Source organism: Eucalyptus grandis, chromosome 3 (assembly GCF_016545825.1).
Source record: "Eucalyptus grandis isolate ANBG69807.140 chromosome 3, ASM1654582v1, whole genome shotgun sequence".
NCBI lineage: Eukaryota > Viridiplantae > Streptophyta > Magnoliopsida > Myrtales > Myrtaceae > Eucalyptus > Eucalyptus grandis.
The window spans coordinates 62,361,563-62,382,319 of NC_052614.1; the positions used below are offsets into that span (position 1 = coordinate 62,361,563).

At 43.1% G+C, this 20,757-nt stretch overlaps 3 protein-coding genes across 10 annotated transcripts; all 3 read left to right on the forward strand.

Annotated features, from left to right (window-relative positions):
• The first annotated feature begins 789 nt into the window (after positions 1-789).
• Positions 790-8,128, forward strand: LOC104438327 (receptor-like serine/threonine-protein kinase ALE2). 8 transcript variants are annotated; one of them, XM_010051452.3, is made up of 19 exons: positions 790-927; positions 1,649-1,762; positions 1,840-1,950; positions 2,019-2,246; positions 2,338-2,478; positions 2,555-2,644; positions 2,737-2,826; positions 2,919-2,999; positions 3,368-3,481; positions 3,559-3,738; positions 3,848-4,048; positions 4,173-4,244; positions 4,328-4,429; positions 4,528-4,614; positions 4,719-5,090; positions 5,202-5,495; positions 5,850-6,239; positions 6,355-6,598; positions 6,968-8,128. In XM_010051452.3, exons 1-19 carry the CDS (start codon positions 843-845, stop codon positions 7,665-7,667), a joined length of 3,696 nt encoding a protein of 1,231 aa, XP_010049754.2. In that variant the 5' UTR covers positions 790-842; the 3' UTR covers positions 7,668-8,128. The 8 variants fall into 8 exon arrangements, with proteins under 8 accessions (XP_010049754.2, XP_010049757.2, XP_018727139.2 ...); XM_010051455.3 differs by having other exon boundaries at positions 3,848-3,985; XM_018871594.2 differs by having other exon boundaries at positions 2,585-2,644.
• Positions 8,129-8,966: 838 nt separating this feature from the next.
• LOC104438325 (transmembrane protein 258-like) lies at positions 8,967-11,182 on the forward strand. The gene is made up of 4 exons (XM_010051449.3): positions 8,967-9,101; positions 9,225-9,328; positions 10,666-10,744; positions 10,892-11,182. Exons 1-4 carry the CDS (start codon positions 9,099-9,101, stop codon positions 10,937-10,939), a joined length of 234 nt encoding a protein of 77 aa, XP_010049751.1. The 5' UTR covers positions 8,967-9,098; the 3' UTR covers positions 10,940-11,182.
• A 903-nt stretch (positions 11,183-12,085) lies between these two features.
• LOC104438324 (WD-40 repeat-containing protein MSI4) lies at positions 12,086-19,374 on the forward strand. Its single transcript, XM_039310262.1, has 15 exons — positions 12,086-12,484; positions 13,055-13,118; positions 13,796-13,882; positions 13,989-14,051; positions 14,358-14,423; positions 14,534-14,608; positions 15,533-15,608; positions 16,030-16,246; positions 16,379-16,460; positions 17,187-17,260; positions 17,509-17,620; positions 17,743-17,817; positions 17,987-18,054; positions 18,779-18,878; positions 18,974-19,374. Exons 1-15 carry the CDS (start codon positions 12,186-12,188, stop codon positions 19,070-19,072), a joined length of 1,557 nt encoding a protein of 518 aa, XP_039166196.1. The 5' UTR covers positions 12,086-12,185; the 3' UTR covers positions 19,073-19,374.
• The last annotated feature ends 1,383 nt before the right edge of the window (positions 19,375-20,757 follow it).

A 20,757-nucleotide genomic window follows, 5' to 3' on the forward strand; every position in this document is an offset into this window, starting at 1 on the left:
TTCTTCCCCAAAAGCGAAAGGAGTCGCCATCACCATCGAGATCGAGCTTGAAAAAGAAGATGAAAAACCAGGAAAGAACAAGAACGCAACAAACCAGTCAGGACTTGAGAAACTGCCCACCCTCCCCCCACCATTAAATTATGCAGACCAACTTCCTGCGGGAGTCCAACTTCAACTTAAGTAAACATTGATTCTGGTCTCGTGTTATTCCCCATTAACACTCCACTCAAATCTAACCTCCCCCGAATAAAATAATCCCACCCCACCTCCCTCCCTCCCTCTCTCTCTCTCTCTCTCTCTCTCTCTCTCTCTGCGCGCGTGTGGCAAAGGGTGTCTCTTGTATGTAACTGTTCAGTTCTTGGGGTTGCTTGGAGTACACAGGGCATTTCAATTCGTGGGTCGGTTTCAGTTTCGTGGAATTAATTCTGTGCTGGTGGAGAGGAAGGCGTTTATGGTGGTCAGACCCTCTGCGGGTTCCAGAGCACGTTGCTTACTCGCAGAGAGATTGATTAAATCTCTCTTCTTGCCTTTATGGTGTTTCCTCCACCAAAGGGAAGGGAAGAAAAAGGAGAATTTATTGCGTTGCTTTGCTCTCACTGTACGCGGGGGTCTCTGGCTTGCTGATCTGATTCCCTTCCTCCTCAATCTTGCTTCAAGTGTTATCAAGTCTGTTGATTTAGCAATCTTCTCTTTTTGTAGAGTTGATTTTTTTTTTTTAATCGATACTGTATTTGGGTTTTAATGGTTATCAAGATCCTCGTTGAGGATTCTACCAAAAAAAAAAAAGATCCTCGTTGAGGGAGTTGGGGTTGTAAGGATTGGGATTTGGTGTTGAATGAGATATGGGGGTGGTGATGCAAGTGATCATTGTCCAGCTGGTTCTGCTCTGTATCATCAGCTTTGCTTCAGCCGTCCAGGGATCTGCAGGTACAAAAGTTTTTCTTGCCTTTTTACTTGTTAGACTGTGATCTTGATGCAGCTGCTGAACTTTAACGTTTGATCCAATGGTAACTGCTGTCTTGGTTTATCAAATTTCACTTGCCAATCGTAAGGTCTCGTATATAAAGAAAGTCACACAAATCCGTCTCTTCATTGGCTCACTGCTAACGTCATGCTGTTGCATTTAGTGATTTGTCTGCAATGATTAAGCCGGAGAATGAATTGAGGAGAGGTATCTGGCAAAGGCATTCAGATCCATCATTCACGCTATTCTTCTTCTGTTGATTTCAATGTGCTATGTTCTATGCAGTATTGTGTAAAAATCACACTAAGCGGTCCTTAATTGCAAGTTCTAGTTCGATGTTTTCCCGAATTAAAATTCGTAGGTTTCAGCATTATCTCCTTCACAGCTGAGCTCTCCCATCTGGGAAATTTTTTGGTAGGTCATGGTTTACCCTATGAACGGCCATTAGGCATGATTTGCATAGATGTTTATGCTGTATTTCTTCATTTGTGTAGGCTTTTCTCAATTTACTATTTGCTGTCATATAGTTGGTTATTGTTAAACTGAGATCAGCATGGATGCAATCCTTACCCAGACCAATTGAAAGCAAAATGGATTTTAAGCTTTCATATCTTTGCATGAGTAGTTTAATAGTCCGTCAAATGTTTTGTTTTTTTTTTCTTTTTCTTTTTCAAATCCTTTCAGGGTACAACATGTCTCCATCTACTGAGAATTTCTCTGCTATTACTCCAATAGAAGCAGAGCCTCCTGCCCATCAAATGAAGCCACTCAATAGCAGCCCGCCAAGTTCATCACTTGGTAATTTTTCTGTCTTCAGAAATTTTTTCAATTTCAGTTGGTTTTTGAATAATTGAGTTTCTCATTCCACAATTCAGGGTCAACTTCGCTCTCTCCACTAGCAGCACCACCTCTTTTTTCTTCCTCGCCATCCCCAGACCAAAGAAGCACGGTTGAAAATGCACCGAGCTCCATATCTCAGCCCAGTGGTATGCGACTCTAAAACTGTTGGATCCTTACCCTTCTTGATATAATTTAAGCCTCGTTCCTCAATCAGGGTCTATGTCACAACCTCCACTTGCGTCACCACCTTTGTCTGCTTCGCCGCCTCCGAAGACCACAGAACTTGTACCATTCTTGTCTCCAAGTAATCCAAATTCATCTTTTTCGCACCCCTTGGCACCTCCACCGATGAGTATCGAAAGAGGGGCTTTGGCTCCCCCACCAAGTGAATCTCCTGAGAAGGCACCAGTACAAGTAACTCCTGCAGTCTCTTTAGCTCCTGGTACATACCACTTTGTTCTGTTGTATCTTTTACCTGTGGTCCACGCGATTATTGTCATTCATGAGCTGTCTTTTGTCGTTGTGATGTTCAGCTCCTACTTTAACACCTACAAAACATCCACCTGCATATTCACCAGTAGACAATGATAGTATTCCTGTAACTTTCCCACCAGCTGGACACAAAAGAAATGATTCGGTAGTCCATAGTCCTGTCCCAGAAGCGAGTGTCCCAGGTAGGTGATTAGCATTTTTAATGATATTCATTTAATTTTCTTCGACTATATTTGATCTGTTCATCTCTAATAACAGCATCATTTCCATCTCCCCCGAGAAAAATAGGACAAAGTCCACCAGCGGAACGTCCCATGATGCCTCATATCACACCACCTATGCCACCAGGTGCGCCTCTGGACATAATCTCCAATATCACTTTTAATGATATTTATTTAATTTTCTCCGGCTATATTTGATCTTTTCATCTCCAATAACAGCATCATTTCCATCTCCCCCAAGAAAAATAGGACAAGGTCCACCAGCGGAACGTCCCATGATGCCTCATATCACACCACCTATATCACCAGGTGCGCCTCTGCAATAATCTTCAATAAATTATCTTTCTAACACAGCATTTTTTTGTTAAAGGTGTTTATTTCTCTTAATAAATTAATTGCAGTACCAGCAGCATCTCCGTCAAAGGAGGGGATACTAAATTCCCCGTCGGTCCACCCACACGCACCTAAAGAATCTCCGTCAGGTACCAACTGAAATATAGGTATAGTGATGTAGTGAGAAATTCTGAAGCCATTGGGCATAGAAGAGATGTGGCTTACTGCATATAAAGGGTATATATATAGCTAAAAAATGAGATTATTGGTAATCTATGGTTATATATTTACATGTTTTCAGCGTCAAGTTTTCTGTTCTTATGGTTTCAAAAGATTGATGAGACATCTCTCAAGCGGCTACTGGGTATATAGAAGTAGAGGAGCCATGATCATATGATTGGTGTCTCTGGCTTGCTTGTTCCTGACTTTCTCACTTTATCTTTGTCCATCTTTATCAAATCTGATTGATTTTTGCGTAGCAAATATGATGCTTCATCTGTTCTATGTGAGATTGCAGGCCGCCACATATCTCCTGCATCAACTCCGCTGAAAAAAAAAGACAAGATGCCTGCTGCTCCACCCTCAAATAATGCTCCCACTGATCTGCCTCCCAGGCAACATCCACCTAAAGGTACAGGGATGACCTGCATGCGGTTCTTAAATGCCACCAAGAATCTTGTCCTCAAAATAGCAAAATTTCTGCAACAGGTTCTTTTTATGCTGTATCTCCTTCTTTGCACAAAGCCAGTGCTCCTGCTCCCTCTCTTTTGCCTCCTCCAAGCGAAGGGCATCATTCGCCCGCATCTTTACCTCCAGCTTCATTTGTTAACCATCATCATGCTCGGAAGGCTGTACTACCCCCAAGCCATTCGCCTTTGCCATCTAAAGGTGAGCTTTTCATCATTGCTTATGGATGTGGCTAAGTCAGGACTCAGGATTGTGTGGGCTAATTGGTGAAAATAGAGTTAAGCATTAACTTTTAGATTTATTCGTGCAGGTTCATCTGGCGGCATAGCTCCTTCCCCACACAAAACCGGTCATATCTCTGCTGATGCTCCATTGCCTCCTCCATTACCTTCCAGCAAAGGGCATCATTTTTCTGCAAATTCGCCCTTGCCCTCATCTAATATGCATCGTAAGACAGGGAAGAAAATTAGCAGTCCTCCTCCTTTCTCCGACCATTCAGCTTCTTCTCCAGGTTCCACAAGTCAAGTGGTTTAGAATTTGCATTTGGGAATCATGTAACGACCAATTAGAATTTTGGGGATAGGTTGCATATTTGTCCCTTTGATTCTGATTCTTTTCTTTCTAATATCTGCTAGGCCCAGTTTCCGCTCCAGCTACACTTCCAAAACACAAACAAAGACACAATGCTCCTCCATCACCAAGTCCAGGTAGGCCCATTCTCAATATGTTAGAGCCATTTTATTTAATGGCACCCAACCAAACTTTTACATCCGATGCTGTCCTTGCTCAGGCTCTTTGGTTTCTCCACCCCATTTCACCAATCCTCCTTTGAAGAGTGATTTACCACCGGCACCTTCTCCATCTCCCAAAACTGTGCCTGGCCATCCCAAAAGTAAGAGAAAACTGGTATTTCTCAATTTTTGATCGATTAGGATTATTCTTTCTATCTTATGTTGCTATTGTTTATTGCATGTGGTGCAATTTATCAAGTTTCTCCTTCTAAGCCTCCACTAACAAATCTCATAGTGCCACCTCCGCCTCCTATTCGGGCATTACCGCCCCCACCTCCAAATGAAGGTTAGTTAAGCCATGTTCTGCTTTTGTTTCTCTGGAGCTTACGGCCAGATGTTGTGCCTTCGCTATTTTTTGAAGATGTAAAACTGGGACATTCTTTTCTGCAGATTGTTCAGCAACAACGTGCACAGAGCCATACACAAATACTCCTCCTGGGTCTCCTTGTGGCTGCGTATGGCCTATGCAAGTTGGTCTGCGCCTCAATGTTGCTCTTTATACTTTCTTCCCCTTGGTTTCAGAGTTGGCTGAAGAAATTGCTTCAGGGGTGTTTATGAAGCAAAGTCAAGTCCGCATAATGGGGGCAAACGCTGCCACTGAGCAGCCTGAGAAAACTGTTGTGCTAATCGACTTGGTACCGCTAGGGAACAAATTCGATAATACCACCGCTTTCTTGACTTTCGAGAGATTTTGGCATAAGCAGATCTTCATAAATGCTTCCTACTTCGGTGATTATGAAGTACTGTATGTGCGATATCCTGGTAATGTTTTATGTCAGTCATGGTGCCTGTCAGTAACTTTTTACCTTCACTTCATGACACCGAGTTGATCTTGAGACATTGCTGTATACTTGTATTGTATTGGGTTTACAGGATTACCTGCATCACCGCCTTTGCCCCCAGATGCTTCAATGATTGATGGTGGGCCCTACTCCGGCAATGACAATAATGCAAGAACAAATAAACCTCTCGGGGTAGATGTGCAGAAGGGGCAGCATAATCACGGGTTAAGTGGTGGTGCGGTTGCTATTATTGTCCTATCTGCCCTTGTTGCTATTGTTTTATGCTCTGTTGCTGGTTGGATTTGGATAATGAAACACAGAGATCGAGTTGTTCAACCTGCACCGGCTCCACAGGCATTGTTACCATCTGTCGTAAAGTCACCAGGTAATAGTTGATTGCCAACAGTTAATCAGATGTGCTGTCATGATACTTATGCATGGACCAGATCTTGCAGAGATTGGTTTTCAAAGGTGGTCCATAAAACAAAAACTCCAGAAGAAGTTGGCCAAATACTTGCGCATAACAGGACTAATAATGAAACAAGAGGAATTTCAATTTAGTGCCATTTCAGGAAAGATGAGTCTTATCAGATGTTCCATATTTTAGTAGTAGAATTGACAAGAACATAAACTTGGTTAATATTTTGTTGCAACTTTAGCCTAGAATATCAATTAAGTATTGCAAGATTGGGTCGAGGGGAGTTCCCCCATTCTCACTACGGAGGCCGATGTCTTGCAGTTATGCCAGGGTCTATCCTTGGAAGTGGCCCAAGCTCTGCCTCGTTGTCATTTGGATCTAGCTTACCGACTTATGCTGGGTCAGCTAAAACTTACAGCGTGAGTGACATTGAAAAAGCTACTGATCATTTCAATGAGTCAAGAGTACTTGGCGAAGGTGGCTTTGGGCGTGTATACAGTGGCATTCTTGAAGATGGGACCAAAGTAGCTGTGAAAGTTCTGAAGAGGGAGGATCAACAGGGCGGCCGGGAATTTTTAGCTGAAATCGAGATGCTTAGCCGCCTACATCACAGGAATCTTGTCAAGCTGATTGGTATATGTGCGGAGGAACGTGTCCGCTGCCTTGTGTACGAACTTATTCCAAATGGCAGTGTGGAATCTCATTTGCATGGTAGGTATAGTGTAGATTAATATGCTACTTCTCTCTAGTACTAACATATTTTTGTCTCGCTCTTCATTCTTCTTCATGAGGTGTAAAGCTAGTGTCCATTTTCCCATGCTTTCAGGAGTTGACAAGGAAGCTGCCCCACTAGATTGGGGTGCTAGGATGAAGATAGCGCTTGGTTCTGCTCGTGGTTTAGCCTATTTGCATGAGGACTCGAGCCCGCGTGTTATACATAGGGACTTCAAGGCCAGCAACATATTATTGGAACATGATTTTACACCCAAAGTGTCGGATTTTGGTTTGGCTCGCACTGCTATGGATGAGGAAAATAGACACATCTCTACACGTGTCATGGGAACCTTCGGGTTAGGAAATTCCTCTCTTGTTCAAATAGTTCCTTCATGTTCTTTGGTTAATTCTAATTTGTGTCCGTCGTAAATGTGGGTTTAAAGCAGCATAACATCACTAATTTGAGGTCTCTTGGGACCTAATCTCTGGTACATCCATCTTAACATAACAAGTCTGAATTCAAACCAAACTTCTTTCTTGCTAACTTTCACTGGAATTATGGTCTCATGAAAACTTGTGCAGAAGTATCTGTCAGCTTATAAGCAATTTATTCTCCAATGTTTGGCCATTCAGATGTGACCCTTTGAGATTCTAAATCGTCTGCTTTGAGATTATATCTAACCACAACAATGCTAAAATCCTCTTCACATTTGGATTGCATCCAGGTATGTTGCTCCCGAATATGCCATGACAGGGCATCTTCTCGTGAAAAGCGACGTCTACAGTTACGGAGTTGTACTCCTAGAGCTCCTGACAGGAAGAAAGCCAGTCGACATGTCACAACCACCCGGTCAAGAGAACCTGGTCGCCTGGGCTCGTCCGCTACTCACTAGCAGAGAAGGGCTAGAAGCAATGCTAGACCAATCTCTGGGACCTAACGTCCCCTTCGATAGTGTGGCCAAAGTGGCGGCGATCGCTTCGATGTGCGTGCAGCCTGAGGTATCACACCGTCCTTTCATGGGTGAGGTCGTGCAGGCGCTAAAACTAGTATGTAATGAGTGCGAGTGCGACGAGTCTAGAGAGGCCGGTTCCAGAAGCTCTAGCCGGGAAGACTTGTCCATTGAGTTGGATCCCAGGGCTGGTGCTGGCTCTGGACAGTTAGAGCATCATCCTTTGCAAGGCCGATACTCAGATCCGGACTACGATTCTGTCAGTAATAGCGAGCGAGGAATGTTGGTTTCAGATTTTCTCGGCACATCAACAGGGTACACGAGGCCCATCTCAGGTCCATTGCGGAGGTATTCGAGCTCGGGTCCTATGAGAGCGGGAAGAGGAAGGCATTTTTGGGAGAGACTGAGAACATTGTCCGGGGGCAGCGCGAGTGAACACGGCTCATTTCTGGGGTTATGGCCAGGTTCCAACTGAGGGAGCTTTCTTAGGCGACAAGAATCGACTCAAGTTCCATCCTGTCACGATTTTTTTGTTCTTGAAATTTTGCGGATCAACCAGCATGGCGGTCCTCCACTCCCAACAACGGCTCGCATCAGCTGGCGATCACAAGACAGGAGAACCAGCCGGTGCGAACCGACAGCCCGGTGTAAATGGTCGGCACTGACGGGATGTCATCAGACCGACCGTGATAAGCCATGCGAAGCAGGAGCTGCTACAGATGAAGCTTTTCGCTGAGGCTGCGAATGCAGGGTTATGCTACTTATGGAGGGGAAGGACTTGTTTGATTCAGTGTAAATTTCTTCTGTTGACTTGTAACTGGAGAGAGAAAAGATCGCTGGAATGATTAGCTCCAACTGCTGACATGTACAGAACGTTAACCGCATCTTGTCAATGAGCTCCTCAATGGAAAGAGGTCATGTTGAGTCAGTGTCATATCTTGTTGCACCTATCTAAATGGGTCATAAACTATTTCAATCTTTCTCGCCTTCACTTAATTTCGTGCTTGCTCATTCCGCAACTCTCCTCTAAGTTGGGGCATATGTTTTTCTAGATTGGGTTAAATATAGAAGTGTTTTAGCAATGCGGATCATGTCAAGAATGAACTACTAGATTCGTATTGCATGGAAATTGATTAAAAAGGATTAACTTGATCAATTTGGATTGGATCATTTTCATCCTAACTTGATCCATCCAATTGATGGGTCTAATTTTGTTGAAGGTTTGCAAGTATCAAATAAAAATGAATTTTCAAGAGGATTCAATCACGATAAGATTCGAGATGATCAAAATTTTAGAAACCGCCGCACTGTATAAGGTATAAGTCATGTGATGGATTGCAATTGCAATATAGGCAAGCTTAAAACCTTGCTATTGGAGAGTCAGATTGTGTGACTTGCTCGATCGGTCGAGCTGCCGACATCTTGCTAGGAAATGCTTCTGATATGTTCACGCCCTAGAATATTTTCATTTAAATGAAATACTGTGAAGTTTCTTCAATTGAATTGTCCAATCTAAGCTAAAAAGTTGCAGTTAACTTTGCATCGGATGCTCCATACATCGTTTATCGGGTTGACGTTTTAATATACAAAAATGTCAGCAAATAATTTTTGTCTTTTGAAAAAATATGCAGATTATATGTTAAAGCTAATTTCTTTAAAAAGAAAAATGTAATTTTGGGTATTGATAAAATATCTTTTAAATATATATTAAATTTTCAGTAAATGAGCTCAGGCCCATGCCAAAATCTTGGGCCATCAAACGGCCCAAGCCCAAGCCCACCTTTCTTCTCAGCTTTTTAAGTCCATCGTCTACGAGACTGGACGACGGCTTTCTCACTGCAATCGAACTCGAAGAGAAGCGGCTTGACGCAGACCGACGACCACCTTCCGAGCTTCAGCGACGACGATGGTGAGTCTCTCTCTCTCTCGGTCGCCTCTTTGAAACCCTAGAGCTCCGTCTCCGTCCGATGCTCGCCCCGGCTGATTTCCGTCCTCTCTTTTTTGCGGTTCCTTCCGTTTCTCGATCTCGCAGGCGCCGCCGAGAGCAATCGCCAGCCCGGTGCCGGACTCGCTGTACCCGACCCTGGCCTTCCTCATGCTCGCGATCGGCCTCGTCTTCACCGCCGCGTTCTTCATGTGAGCTCCCGATCTGTCCTCCGCATGCTGATTTCAGTCCTTTGTTTTTTTTTTTTTTTTTGTCTTTTCCTTTTTTGGCTTGAGTCTTCGGAGATGTTGCTCTTCGCTTGCTCGCTTGCTCGGTGGAGCTTCTTGGCTGCCTGAGCGTCGCGTTCTCGAGGAATTAGGATTCGGAGTGCGGTTTCGCGAGGTCAGGGACTCGTTGACTGGTCTCGGTGTTTCGGCGGATCGGATCGGGGTTTAGATCGCCGGCGCATTTCGTGTTGTGGTTAGGAAGACTGGCGAGTGATTGTTGATGGTATCGGAGGGGATTTCGTTAACAATTGGGGATGGATGCGGACGATGTGGTTGGTTCGGGTTGTCTCGGTGATCTGGAACCCGGATTGTCTGTCTTGCATGCCAGCGTTGCATTTTCGTTGCTGCTTTTCATGCGCTCTTAGGTTAAAGATGTAAGCTTGCGGGCTATTTGATGGGATATTGTTATATCCATGATGCTTGGAACTCGATATTCTCTTTGGAAGCTCTTAAAATCAGCGTTAGGGAGAAAAATGATAGTCCATTTTGTTAAAAGGCGCATTGTAGGCATGGACGCGCGTGGTTCTATATCCAGTTGCGAGTTGTGATGTAAAAGGCGAGAGGATATTGATGAAGTGATGCAAATCTCGATTGGTATGGTTACTGCATACTTAGGATGGTTGTCTTGTCTCTTTTCTTTGTCTCCGACTTCTACCCTCAAGCCTAATAACTTCCATTGTTCTAGAATTCAAGAGTCATGACTCACGAGTTATGCCGTTGTTTACCTCCACTTTCACTGCAGAAAGGATATGAAACATCAATCGAAATTAAGGATGTGCTTTTCTTTGTTTTAGGACAATGAATCTTCCTTTAAGAGCGGACTATCTCTCCCTCGTTGTCCTGCTAGGAAAGAGATTTTTCATTTGATAGTAATCCAATTCTTTCACTTTCTTTGATGTGTTACCAAGGGAGTGATGGCCCCAGGTCAGCTTGTGAATTGTCACATTATTGACTTTGTGGATTTGGATTTGGAGAGAGATGAGCATTAGGGGACTTATTGGGTTCTGGCCATTGTGGGAGGCTTTTCTAAACTGAACTGTGCTATTGAGTTCTTGGCTGATTTTGCGTGTTTTCATCATGGCAAAATGTTAATTAGCCAAATGACTGGTAACATAATTGGTGCTCTGATGTCAATTGAATAGCCATTGTATTAACTGATAAATGTTCAACATGGTCCAGTTTTGTAGCAGCACTCAGACTAGTTTTGTGTTTCTGCCCACTGCAACTGCTTTCTCGAGCCTGATATACTTTCTCCTTTGCAGTCATGAGACAACCTCCTCAAGACGGAACCTCAGCCTTGTCAAGGAGGTGACTACTGGGGCAGTGGCATCTGTCTTCCTGGTACATTTTTGCTTCTTTTGTTATCACCTGTACATGCTCATACATGCTTGTACAATCACGAGCCTCAATTCAGATCAATACATTTGCATGCACGAGACTACATTTGAGCTTTACCATTCTGTTTCTGATTTTCCCTTTCTGGTGCAGGGATTCGGGTCCTTATTTCTTCTTCTCTCATCGGGCGTTTATGTTTGATTCTCAAGCTACTTAGATCGAGTTATTTGCTGTTACCTGACTGGATATAGTTACGTATAATGGACAGTATCCTCGAGAATGCTGGGAACAATTTTGGCAGACTTAATCAGGGAGGTTTTTATTAGTAGAACGAGGTAGTGGTTTTCGAATCCAATGCTGTTTTCCTCTTGTTGTTTCACAGATTTTTGCTATGATTTAGTGCCTCGCCCCTTACAAGTCAATGACCTTCCATGGTTACCGAAATATATCTGAATGCTCGTTGCAATCTTGTGGTTGGTACACGATCTTACGACACAAGCTAGGCGAACAGGCATTGTGTCTGTGAAAAACTCAGGAAGAAAGGAATGCCTTGGCGCAAAGCTTCTGCAGAGAAGCCTGTGAAGCGGTGCATTCTATTTCTTATGTTCTGATCTAATGGCAATGACGATTCCCATGATTTTGCTCCATGATTGATGAGTCGGCATCATGCAATTACGATCCGGCCATCTGGCAAATCCACGGTGGCCAATTTGCTAGGAGGATCGTTATCCAGACAAGTTGGGTTCGCATGTTAATGTGTAAACTCGACTCGACTCGACTCCTCGTGCATGAGTTCATACTAATACCAGCGCTTGGCTCGAAGAAACTGGTAGCGAGTTTAAGTTTGATTCGGCTCGATTCAACTTTTAGACGGATGTGCGTTATGAGGTGGGAAGTGTGATCAAATTCCCAAAATGCAATGACGTGGGTGTGCACGAGATAATCTATATGGACCAAGCCAGAGAGATGTTTTCAACTTTACTCGTACAGTCCAATATAGGGGAGAAAGCTTAAACAGGCAAATTAAATATTTTTGGTTTGCCATGTCATTTTCATCTTTTCCCTAAAAAATATGCGCTCATTTGTAACTTAATTCAAGAAGAATTGTGCCACGGCAGGCCACCTTTTCACCGCCAATAATCGCTCTAGTTTTGGAGGGCATTTTGAAACGAAGTCCACAAATCGAAACCAATTTAAAAGGAAAGAAAATTATTAAATTCGACGGTCCAGATTAACCCGGATTTTCGAAAAAAGAAAAAGAAAAAAGACAAAGGCGGACGATTCATTTTTTTTATTTTGAATTTTACTATTTTGACCTCGATTTCACCATTCAAATACGGGAAGACTTCTCTCTCTAACTCCTCCAGTCCGATTCACTGCCTAACTACTACCCGACCGGGAGCAACCGAAGCGCACGGTGCCGGTCGAGCGCGCTCTCTCTCCGGCGATGGAGCCGCAGCCGCAGGCCCCGAAGAAGCGCGGCCGGAAGCCGAAGCCGAAGGAGGACAAGAAGGAGGAGCAGCTCCACCAGCCGCCGCCGCCGCCGCCGCCGCAGCAGCAGGCGGCTCCGGCGCCGGCACCGGCGGCCACCAGGTCGTCGACGTCGGGGTCGGCGGGGGGCCGGGACCGGAGGCCGCAGCAGCAGCACGCGGTCGACGAGAAGTACGCGCGGTGGAAGTCCCTCGTCCCAGTCCTCTACGACTGGCTCGCCAACCACAACCTCCTCTGGCCTTCTCTCTCCTGCCGGTAATTTCGGACAGGCCTCCCGCTCCGTCAGCTGTTTCCGGTTAGCGCCGGCGGAAATCTAGGGTTTCTTTTCTTTTTCTTGGGAGGTTTTGCTCGGGTAAAGTGGCGCGGATGTTGAATTTTCGGAGGTTTAGAAGTATTGCGAGTGCCGTGTTGATAGGTCTAGGTAGGTAGGTGCTGGGTTGATTTAGGGTTTTAGGGTTTTGGTACGCGTGACCTTCTCTCTTGTGCCAGTCCGGAACTGCATTTTGGTTTCGTGCGAGTTTGGTGTGGTGCCTGTGGATTTGTAGGTTTGGTTCGGAGGAGTTGTCTCGGAAATGCTGGATTTTGGAGTTCCGTTGTGGTGGGTCGAGGTGTGCTAGGGTATATGTGGCTGCTAGTTTGTGCCAGGCCTCCTGGGTTTTTGGGGGAAGGTGTTGGTGATCCTTTGAGTGTTAAGGAGAAGCTTGTGGGTACTGATCAAAGGCTTTGTTCGTTTGTGTTTATGCGTTGGCTTGATGATGTTCTTTATTTTGCGGATTGTTTCGATTATAGGTGGATTTGAATTTGGCGATGACTGACATCATGCAGGTGGGGCCCGCAACTCGAGCAAGCGACTTATAAGAATCGGCAGCGGCTCTACATTTCTGAGCAGGTAATGAGCAATGATGATCTAGTGTCGAAGTCTAAAGTTGTGTGATCCCGTCTGTCACATACTTAATCTAGTGGTTTCGATAGTATTAAGGAGGACCTGTAACTAAAATTCACCGGTTAATAAACTGCTGAGGACTTTTATATGGTTGTGATAGTTGAACATTTCTTGCTGCCTGCACATGTTGGATTAATGTTCGTAAAAACAACTTACCTTGGTAGTACAGCAGCTGACGAATTCTGTTGTTATGGGAAATTAAGTTTACATGAAAATCTAGAGAACGATAGTAATTGTTGTCAAACCCTCATATCATTTTTAGAGTTCAACAAGCTGGATGCATGAGCAGGTTGAGTTGAAAGCACAAGCATTTTTCTTGGTTGAAGTTGAGCTAATTAGTTTTTCTACTGAAAATCTCAGCTGCCACAATTGACACAATATTTTATTAATGACTTTGATACGAATTTGGCATTTTAAAATTTAGTACTATTTCAAATTCAGTGCTGATGTACATCACTAATATTGACTTAAGAGATTGGTTTGAAGTTGGTTTGAAGTTAAAACAACCTTAAATTTTTTATCTACATCTTGTTGCTCCTTTGGTGGCAAATAGATGAAACTTGAGTTGTTCTTTATTTGTGCTTTCTCTATTGCTTCATTAATCTCTTTCTTTTTGTTCTCAGACTGATGGCAGTGTTCCAAATACTTTGGTGATAGCAAACTGTGAAGTTGTGAAACCTAGAGTTGCGGCTGCAGAGCACGTGTCCCAGGTCATTTGCAGACACATGATGGAGTTGTTGTTTATCTATTTTTGTGTATCTCATCCTTGTTGACTTTAACAATGTGGTGTTTAATCTCTGCATACTTGATTTTCAGTTTAATGAGGAAGCTCGCTCTCCCTTCATAAGGAAGTACAAGACAATTATACATCCTGGAGAGGTAACTCTCATTTCTCGATGGGCAAGCTCCTAATCAAACAGAAACATTCACAATCAGACTACACAAAATCTTTGCTTTTTTTTAAATTTTTAAATTTGAGACCTTGATGATCTTTCTACTTTGTTTTTAATCCAAACTCTGATCTAGTTCTCTTTCATTTATTATCTTTGAGCAAATATATGAAATTATTATGTGCCAACTCACCTTTACCTTTTGCTTCTCTATCTTAAAATGTTTGATTATCAGTTTTTACTTTATGATATGCATGGTTTTTATCTATGTTGATCATTGATTATTGTACTTCAGGTTAACAGAATCAGGGAACTTCCTCAGAATCCCAATATTGTGGCAACTCACACTGACAGCCCAGATGTAGGTTAATTATGAGATTTTTCTCATGCTTTTACTGGGATTCGTGGGATCTACAAAATTTCATGGCTCGTTAATCTGCTTAGTGCTTCCGATGTTATTTGGAATTTTAGGTTCTCATTTGGGACGTGGAATCCCAGCCTAACCGGCATGCTGTCTATGGAGCTACAGCTTCTCGTCCAAATCTGGTTTGTTCTTGATCAGACTCAATGCATCTTCCAGTATTGACACATGTTTAGATTTTATTTTTTTAGTTCATTTGCCAATTATTAGTAGCTCCTGGAAAAAAATTCCTCTGGTGCGTTTGGAAGAAAAAATGAAAACAGTCATGCTGCTTACTGTTGTAAGGTCAATCAATCGGTCCTTTGTGCAAGTTACATTTGAAACTTGTAATTTGGTCTATGCATGTAGAACTGATAGAGTATTTTCACAGTTAGAGAGGATGAGTGTGAGATGCTGAATTCATAGGTCATGAAGATACTAAGAACTTGTAGTAACACTAGTTTATTCAGTAATGTAATTGATCTTGTTTGTACTAACAAGAAACTTATCTTGTGCTTGGATCCCAACCCTTAATGCATCCACCTCAGCTTCCCATATCAGTTATCCTCCTTGTATTCCCAAACCTTCAATTACCATTTTCAGTTTTGCATTGGATTTCAAGTTGCATCTCCAAGCTACATATAATTTACTAAGTTGCCATTTTCTTGCCCAAATTACCCCGTCCTCAGCATTAGGTTCATTTTGCTGGTGTAGATTTCGGGTGTGCATGATGACAAATAGGTCTTTTTAAGTTGGTGAGCTGCAAAATGTAAAGTTTTGAAATGTGATGAGGGTATTCAATATGGAGAGCAAGTTGAAGTTGAAGGTGGTTTTGCAATCTTATAAAAAAAAAATTCAGCTTATGTCTCAGATTTGCAATAATTTCTGAAGGCAAGATCTCATCTGCCTTCACGAACTTATAGTAACTTGATAGATGTCCTGAGCTTCACATTTCTTGAAATGTTCTATTGCACCAGCTGATTTGCCAGGCTTCAGCAAAGGTTATAGTTCCATGCTGACCCAGATGTTTGCATCTCTTTTATTATCTGCCCTTTTGGCTTTTTTGGCAGATTTTAACTGGACATCAAGAGAATGCTGAATTTGCCCTTGCAATGTGTCCAGCTGAACCCTTTGTTCTCTCTGGAGGTAGGATATTATGGGTTTGATAATGTTAGTCAAGGATTGGAGTTTTCAGTATTTGTGGACCGTGAATAAGAGAAAATTCATTTAGGAAGGACTATGACTATGCATACCGAACCAATTGGCAAAGAAACAGTTTTAAAGAGCAGAATTTGCATGGAAAAAAGAAGGTGCTGTGGAGAGTAGGATGGCATTTCCCTTGTTACCTTTTCTTTTCTTTCTTTTTCTTTGTTTTTTCCATATAATTTACAGGAAGCTGCCTAATATTATTTTGTTGGTACTTTTATGATCTGCTTAATTTGAAACTTGGAAGACATATTCAAGTAATTACTTTTGCTACTATTTGCGTGAATGAGTGCATTTCTTGTACCTGCAGTTACATTAATTTGGTTAATTACAAAGAACATAATAAATGCCTTTTTCATAGGGAAGGATAAGACGGTGGTTTTGTGGAGTATCCAAGACCATATAACAGCATCTGCAACAGATCAAACAACTAATAAATCTCCAGGATCTGGAGGATCCATCATTAAGAAGACTGGGGAAGGTAATGAGGAAACTGGAAATGGCCCTTCTGTTGGACCACGAGGAATCTACTGTGGACATGAGGATACTGTTGAAGATGTGGCTTTTTGTCCATCCACGTAAGTAGCACAGGAGGAAATATGGGCAGAACCTGATAGATATGTTTACTGTGAGATTTGAATTTGAAATTTTAGTTGCTATAGATGGACATGAGGTCTTCGTTGTCTGATGGTATTTTTTGTCTTCTAAAGTGCACAGGAATTTTGTAGCGTTGGTGATGATTCATGCCTTATATTTTGGGATGCACGAGTTGGCACTAATCCCGTTGCTAAGGTTTGTGTATTATGTCTCCCTTCATCCTTGCCCTCTATTCTTGTGATTTTATTTTGTTTGTGTTCCCTACCTGCGTTTATCTATGCTTGATTTCAGTAATTATGATATCGCATCTTTTGTCTTGTACTAGAGTGATGCAGCATGTTTAACCAACTTCCTCATTCAGTCTCTGTCCCCTTCACCCCAGTCTCTCTGCATGTGCGCATGCGCTTGTGAAGAACATGAGTTATATTCTCTTTATCACCTCGTTAGATTTGGAAATGAGCCAACCAGCTAAGAAGTGTTGACTAAGTCGGTGCAATAAATATATGATGATAGAGCTGTAATATAAGGTAGTTAGATAAAAGAATTAGGCTTTTTTTCCCCCACTTTGGTCCAGCATACAGGCTAACAAATGAAGGGACTCAGAAGTTTGGACATGTCAATTGTGTTAAATGCCATGTCCTGGACTGTGCCATGATGTACGTGCTAACTAATTCCCTCTCGTTTGTGTATGTGATGCAGCACATTAACAGCGTCCAAATGGATTTATACTATGAAATTTTTTTTGCCTCATTATCCAGTTGATGGCGTTGTGTACATCTCTGCATTTTCATTCTTGTTGACCTTTGTCTGGACTGAAGATTTCTTCGTAATATTCAATTGCTATTGCTTATGATGATATATGCTTTTCTTTTCCCTGATTCTGATGTTATATGTTGGCTGCCTCATTTATTGTTGAATCAGGTCGAGAAGGCACATAATGGTGACCTCCATTGTGTGGATTGGAATCCCCATGACAACAACCTAATCTTAACCGGGTATGCTCCTGTGTCAAGTTTCTGATTATCATGTGGTTTACTTCTAGACTCCTAATTGCATTTAATTCAAATCGAATGGATTAAAAATGGGTCTAGGTCCAATTAGTGGACCAATATAATATGGTTTTCTCTTTACCCAAAAAATGGAAAAAGGGATTAATTGTGGATCAAGTCGACAAGTTTATGCTTTGTATTGATTCGATGATGACATAGTTTTTTCCTTTGAAATATATGGTACGTTTTCCTAGGTCGGCAGATAACTCTGTTAACATGTTTGATCGGCGAAATCTCACTTCTAATGGAGTTGGTTCACCAGTCTACAAGTTTGAGGGGCATAAGGCAGCTGTTCTTTGTGTGCAGGTGGCCATGGATTTTTCTTCTCTTCTATTGTCAATAGAATTAGCTTTTTGATATAAATATATATTCTCTGTAAAAGATTGCTTTGTAGTACTTACTGTGCTTGATTTTCATGCATATTCTAGTGGTCTCCAGACAAGCCTTCCGTCTTTGGGAGTTCTGCTGAAGACGGTCTCTTGAACATTTGGGATTATGAGAGGGTAAGGCAATTTGTCTTTTTGTCTTGCCAGGCTAGCTTTTGCAATATCTGCATGTTTTGTGCCTCTTGCAGAGTTTGATCCATTGGCTTTATATAAAATTGAATTTAGCGATTCTTTACTTTTGTGTGGAGTATATGTGGGGCTTTTGTACTGAAATTTTGTCTTACAGGTTGATAAAAAGGTTGACAGGGCTCCAAATGCTCCTGCGGGATTGTTTTTCCAGCATGCTGGTCACAGGTGAATTAAGCTTTAGAATGTCAAATGATAGTGTGATCTAAGTCCAACCTAAGTAGTATTTCCTTGTCCGATTTTGAAGTTTTGACTTAGGATTTGTACTTGGTGTGCTATCATTCTTTTATTTTATTTTCCCCAATTCAGAAAGTCTAGTCTAACCCATTAGTCATTTCTTTCTTTGCTTTTATGTTGTTCTTTTGTTTTTTGTTTTGTTTTGTTTTGTTTTGTTGGGTTGGAGGTCCCATTATAATCAGGTGGCGGGGAAAAACTCAATAGTAAAGAGATGTTTAAAGAAAAATATACTATATTGTGGGTAGTTTCTTGCTTCGTTCTTTGCCTGGACTCCTGCCTTCACTGATGATGTCTCATTATCAGGGTGCTTCCAAGTTGCGTCACTATCTATATCTGTCTGTCAGCTGTATGTTCTGATGTCAATAAGGCACATTTGCTTTGAATGAGATTCTATTTAAAGTCGAGGGCTCCGGTTGATTTAGTTTTGGGGTGTATTGTTAAGTCATCCGACTTGAGGGTAACATAAATGAGTGGTTTGATGTGAAAGCTACTATGGGATTTTATGAGGTGGCTGGTTTGATGAGGATGTTAGAAGGAAATGTTCTGTAATACAAACGAACTTTTATCCAGCTTCTTGTTTATCTAATCTTTTCGCCTAATGCCTTGAGTGGGCCATTCGTAATTAACATAAGTGCCTTCCTGCTGTGCCATCCAGGGACAAAATTGTCGACTTCCACTGGAACGCAGCTGATCCATGGACTATGGTTAGCGTATCTGATGACTGTGATACTGCTGGAGGAGGTGGTACATTGCAGGTACGCTTGTTTGGCCATCATCTCATCAGACACATTTTGATTTTTTAAAAGTATTATCGATTGGAGGTACTCAGTGAACATGTCCATCTCTACAGATATGGCGAATGAGCGATCTGATCTACAGGCCGGAAGAAGAGGTTTTGGCTGAGCTGGAGAATTTCAAGGCGCATGTACTGGAATGCTCGAAGGCATGAGAGTGCCTCGAGAACAGGCCCTCCGGGTCTCAAACACTAACTAGACAAATCGGGTTTTTGCTGGCTGTTGCTGCTGTAAAATCTGTAGGTACTTAGCCATGGTTTAGACTCATCTGTGAGCGCCAGGACTCCCCTCTTACGCAGATGGTGACTGAAGCTGGTTCCAAGATCGGCATATGTAGCTGGTAGAGGTGTGGATATTGCATAGACCGAACCTCCGCAGGTCCGCATTCTCGAGTGAGAAACAGAGATAAATTTTAAGGGGGTTACCAGATGCATGACATTCCGTCCACTTTGTTTCACATGTCTTAGCCTTCGCTTAGCTTCACGAGCAGGTCTTCTTTCCATCTAGACAAGGAACTAGATGTTTTTTTTTTTTTTGGTGACCCAGGGAACTTCCGCACAGCCGGCAGCCGTGGGGAGTCACATAGGAAATCACCACCCACGCACCCCGGGCAAGGCACCTCACAACGCTTCAGCCTCCTTGCTTCGCAGGGGCTTCGAACCTGGTTCTCCTCGGTGGAGAACACAAGCAACGGTGGGTGGTGACTAGGAACTAGATGTTTAGAGCTTGGCGATTCGATTCTTACCTCTCGCTTTTCCTGTGATGTTCCGGCGGCATAATTTTGGCGCCTGATTCCCGGTTCGGGCTTGAGTTAGTTCCTGCACGGATTGAAACATTCTTCCCTAGCCACAGCGGCTCATTTTAGGGAAAAGACGAAAGTCCCGCCGTTCAAATTGGGAGGGGCTATAGACGAATTCATTTGCCCTGTTGGTAGGTCCTAGCGAGGGAGCGACTCGAGAGGCATATTCGGCACGCGCGTCACGTGCCAGCTTGCATGCCTACTCGTACGGTCGTACCTTGCGAATCCCAACGCCACGTTTTTCACTACCCTCCTGAGCCTGTCCTTTTTGCCCGTTTAGATGGGAAGATCAGGGATACGACTTCCACCGCCTGTCCTTTTCCCCTCTCTCTTTCGGCTTTTGGGACCACCAAATCCCTGTCCCTCCAAAAGCGTAATCAGGGACTCATCTTTGACGCGGCTCCTGGTTGGGGACCGTGTAGGTTCTAAGGTGAATAGAAGTGCCGTCCGGCGTTGCCTCCGTCGGTCGGCGGGTCGGCTCCTCGTCATCAGTCGGGGAAGAGCTCGATGAGTAGGCGGTGGTCCTTCCCACGTTGGATTTGAACGACGAGGAGGAGCCCTCTCTTCGCCGGCCGACGGTGGAACAACTTTTGGGATCCGCGCGATTTGACTGTTGGTTAACACGACATCTTTCAATGCAACTCTTTTCATTATTGTTCTGGCACCTATACAGTATCTTTCGCTTTTTGAAATTCTGAAAGGAGAAGTTTCAAATTTTTATCGAAGCAAATCCGGAGGGAGGTTCTTAAATAACCGCGGCCGAATCGTATAGGACAAAAAGGTGGCCTTCCTTCTGGCGAAACAGTGTACTGTGGTACTTTTACGTAGACGGAGAGGTAGCCGTGTAGGCAAGCGGCAAAGTCGCGGTCAGTACTTGCAAAAAAAGCAGCGCAAGCAAAAACCCGATTCCCCTCTGCATTTGCCGGACCAATTTCGCCATCCGTCCCTCTTGCTCGATTACGAAGATTTAATGTTCGAAAAATGGATCGATCTCCTGTTTGCAAGGAAATCGATCCGTTCTCAGTCAAAATATACCGTGTC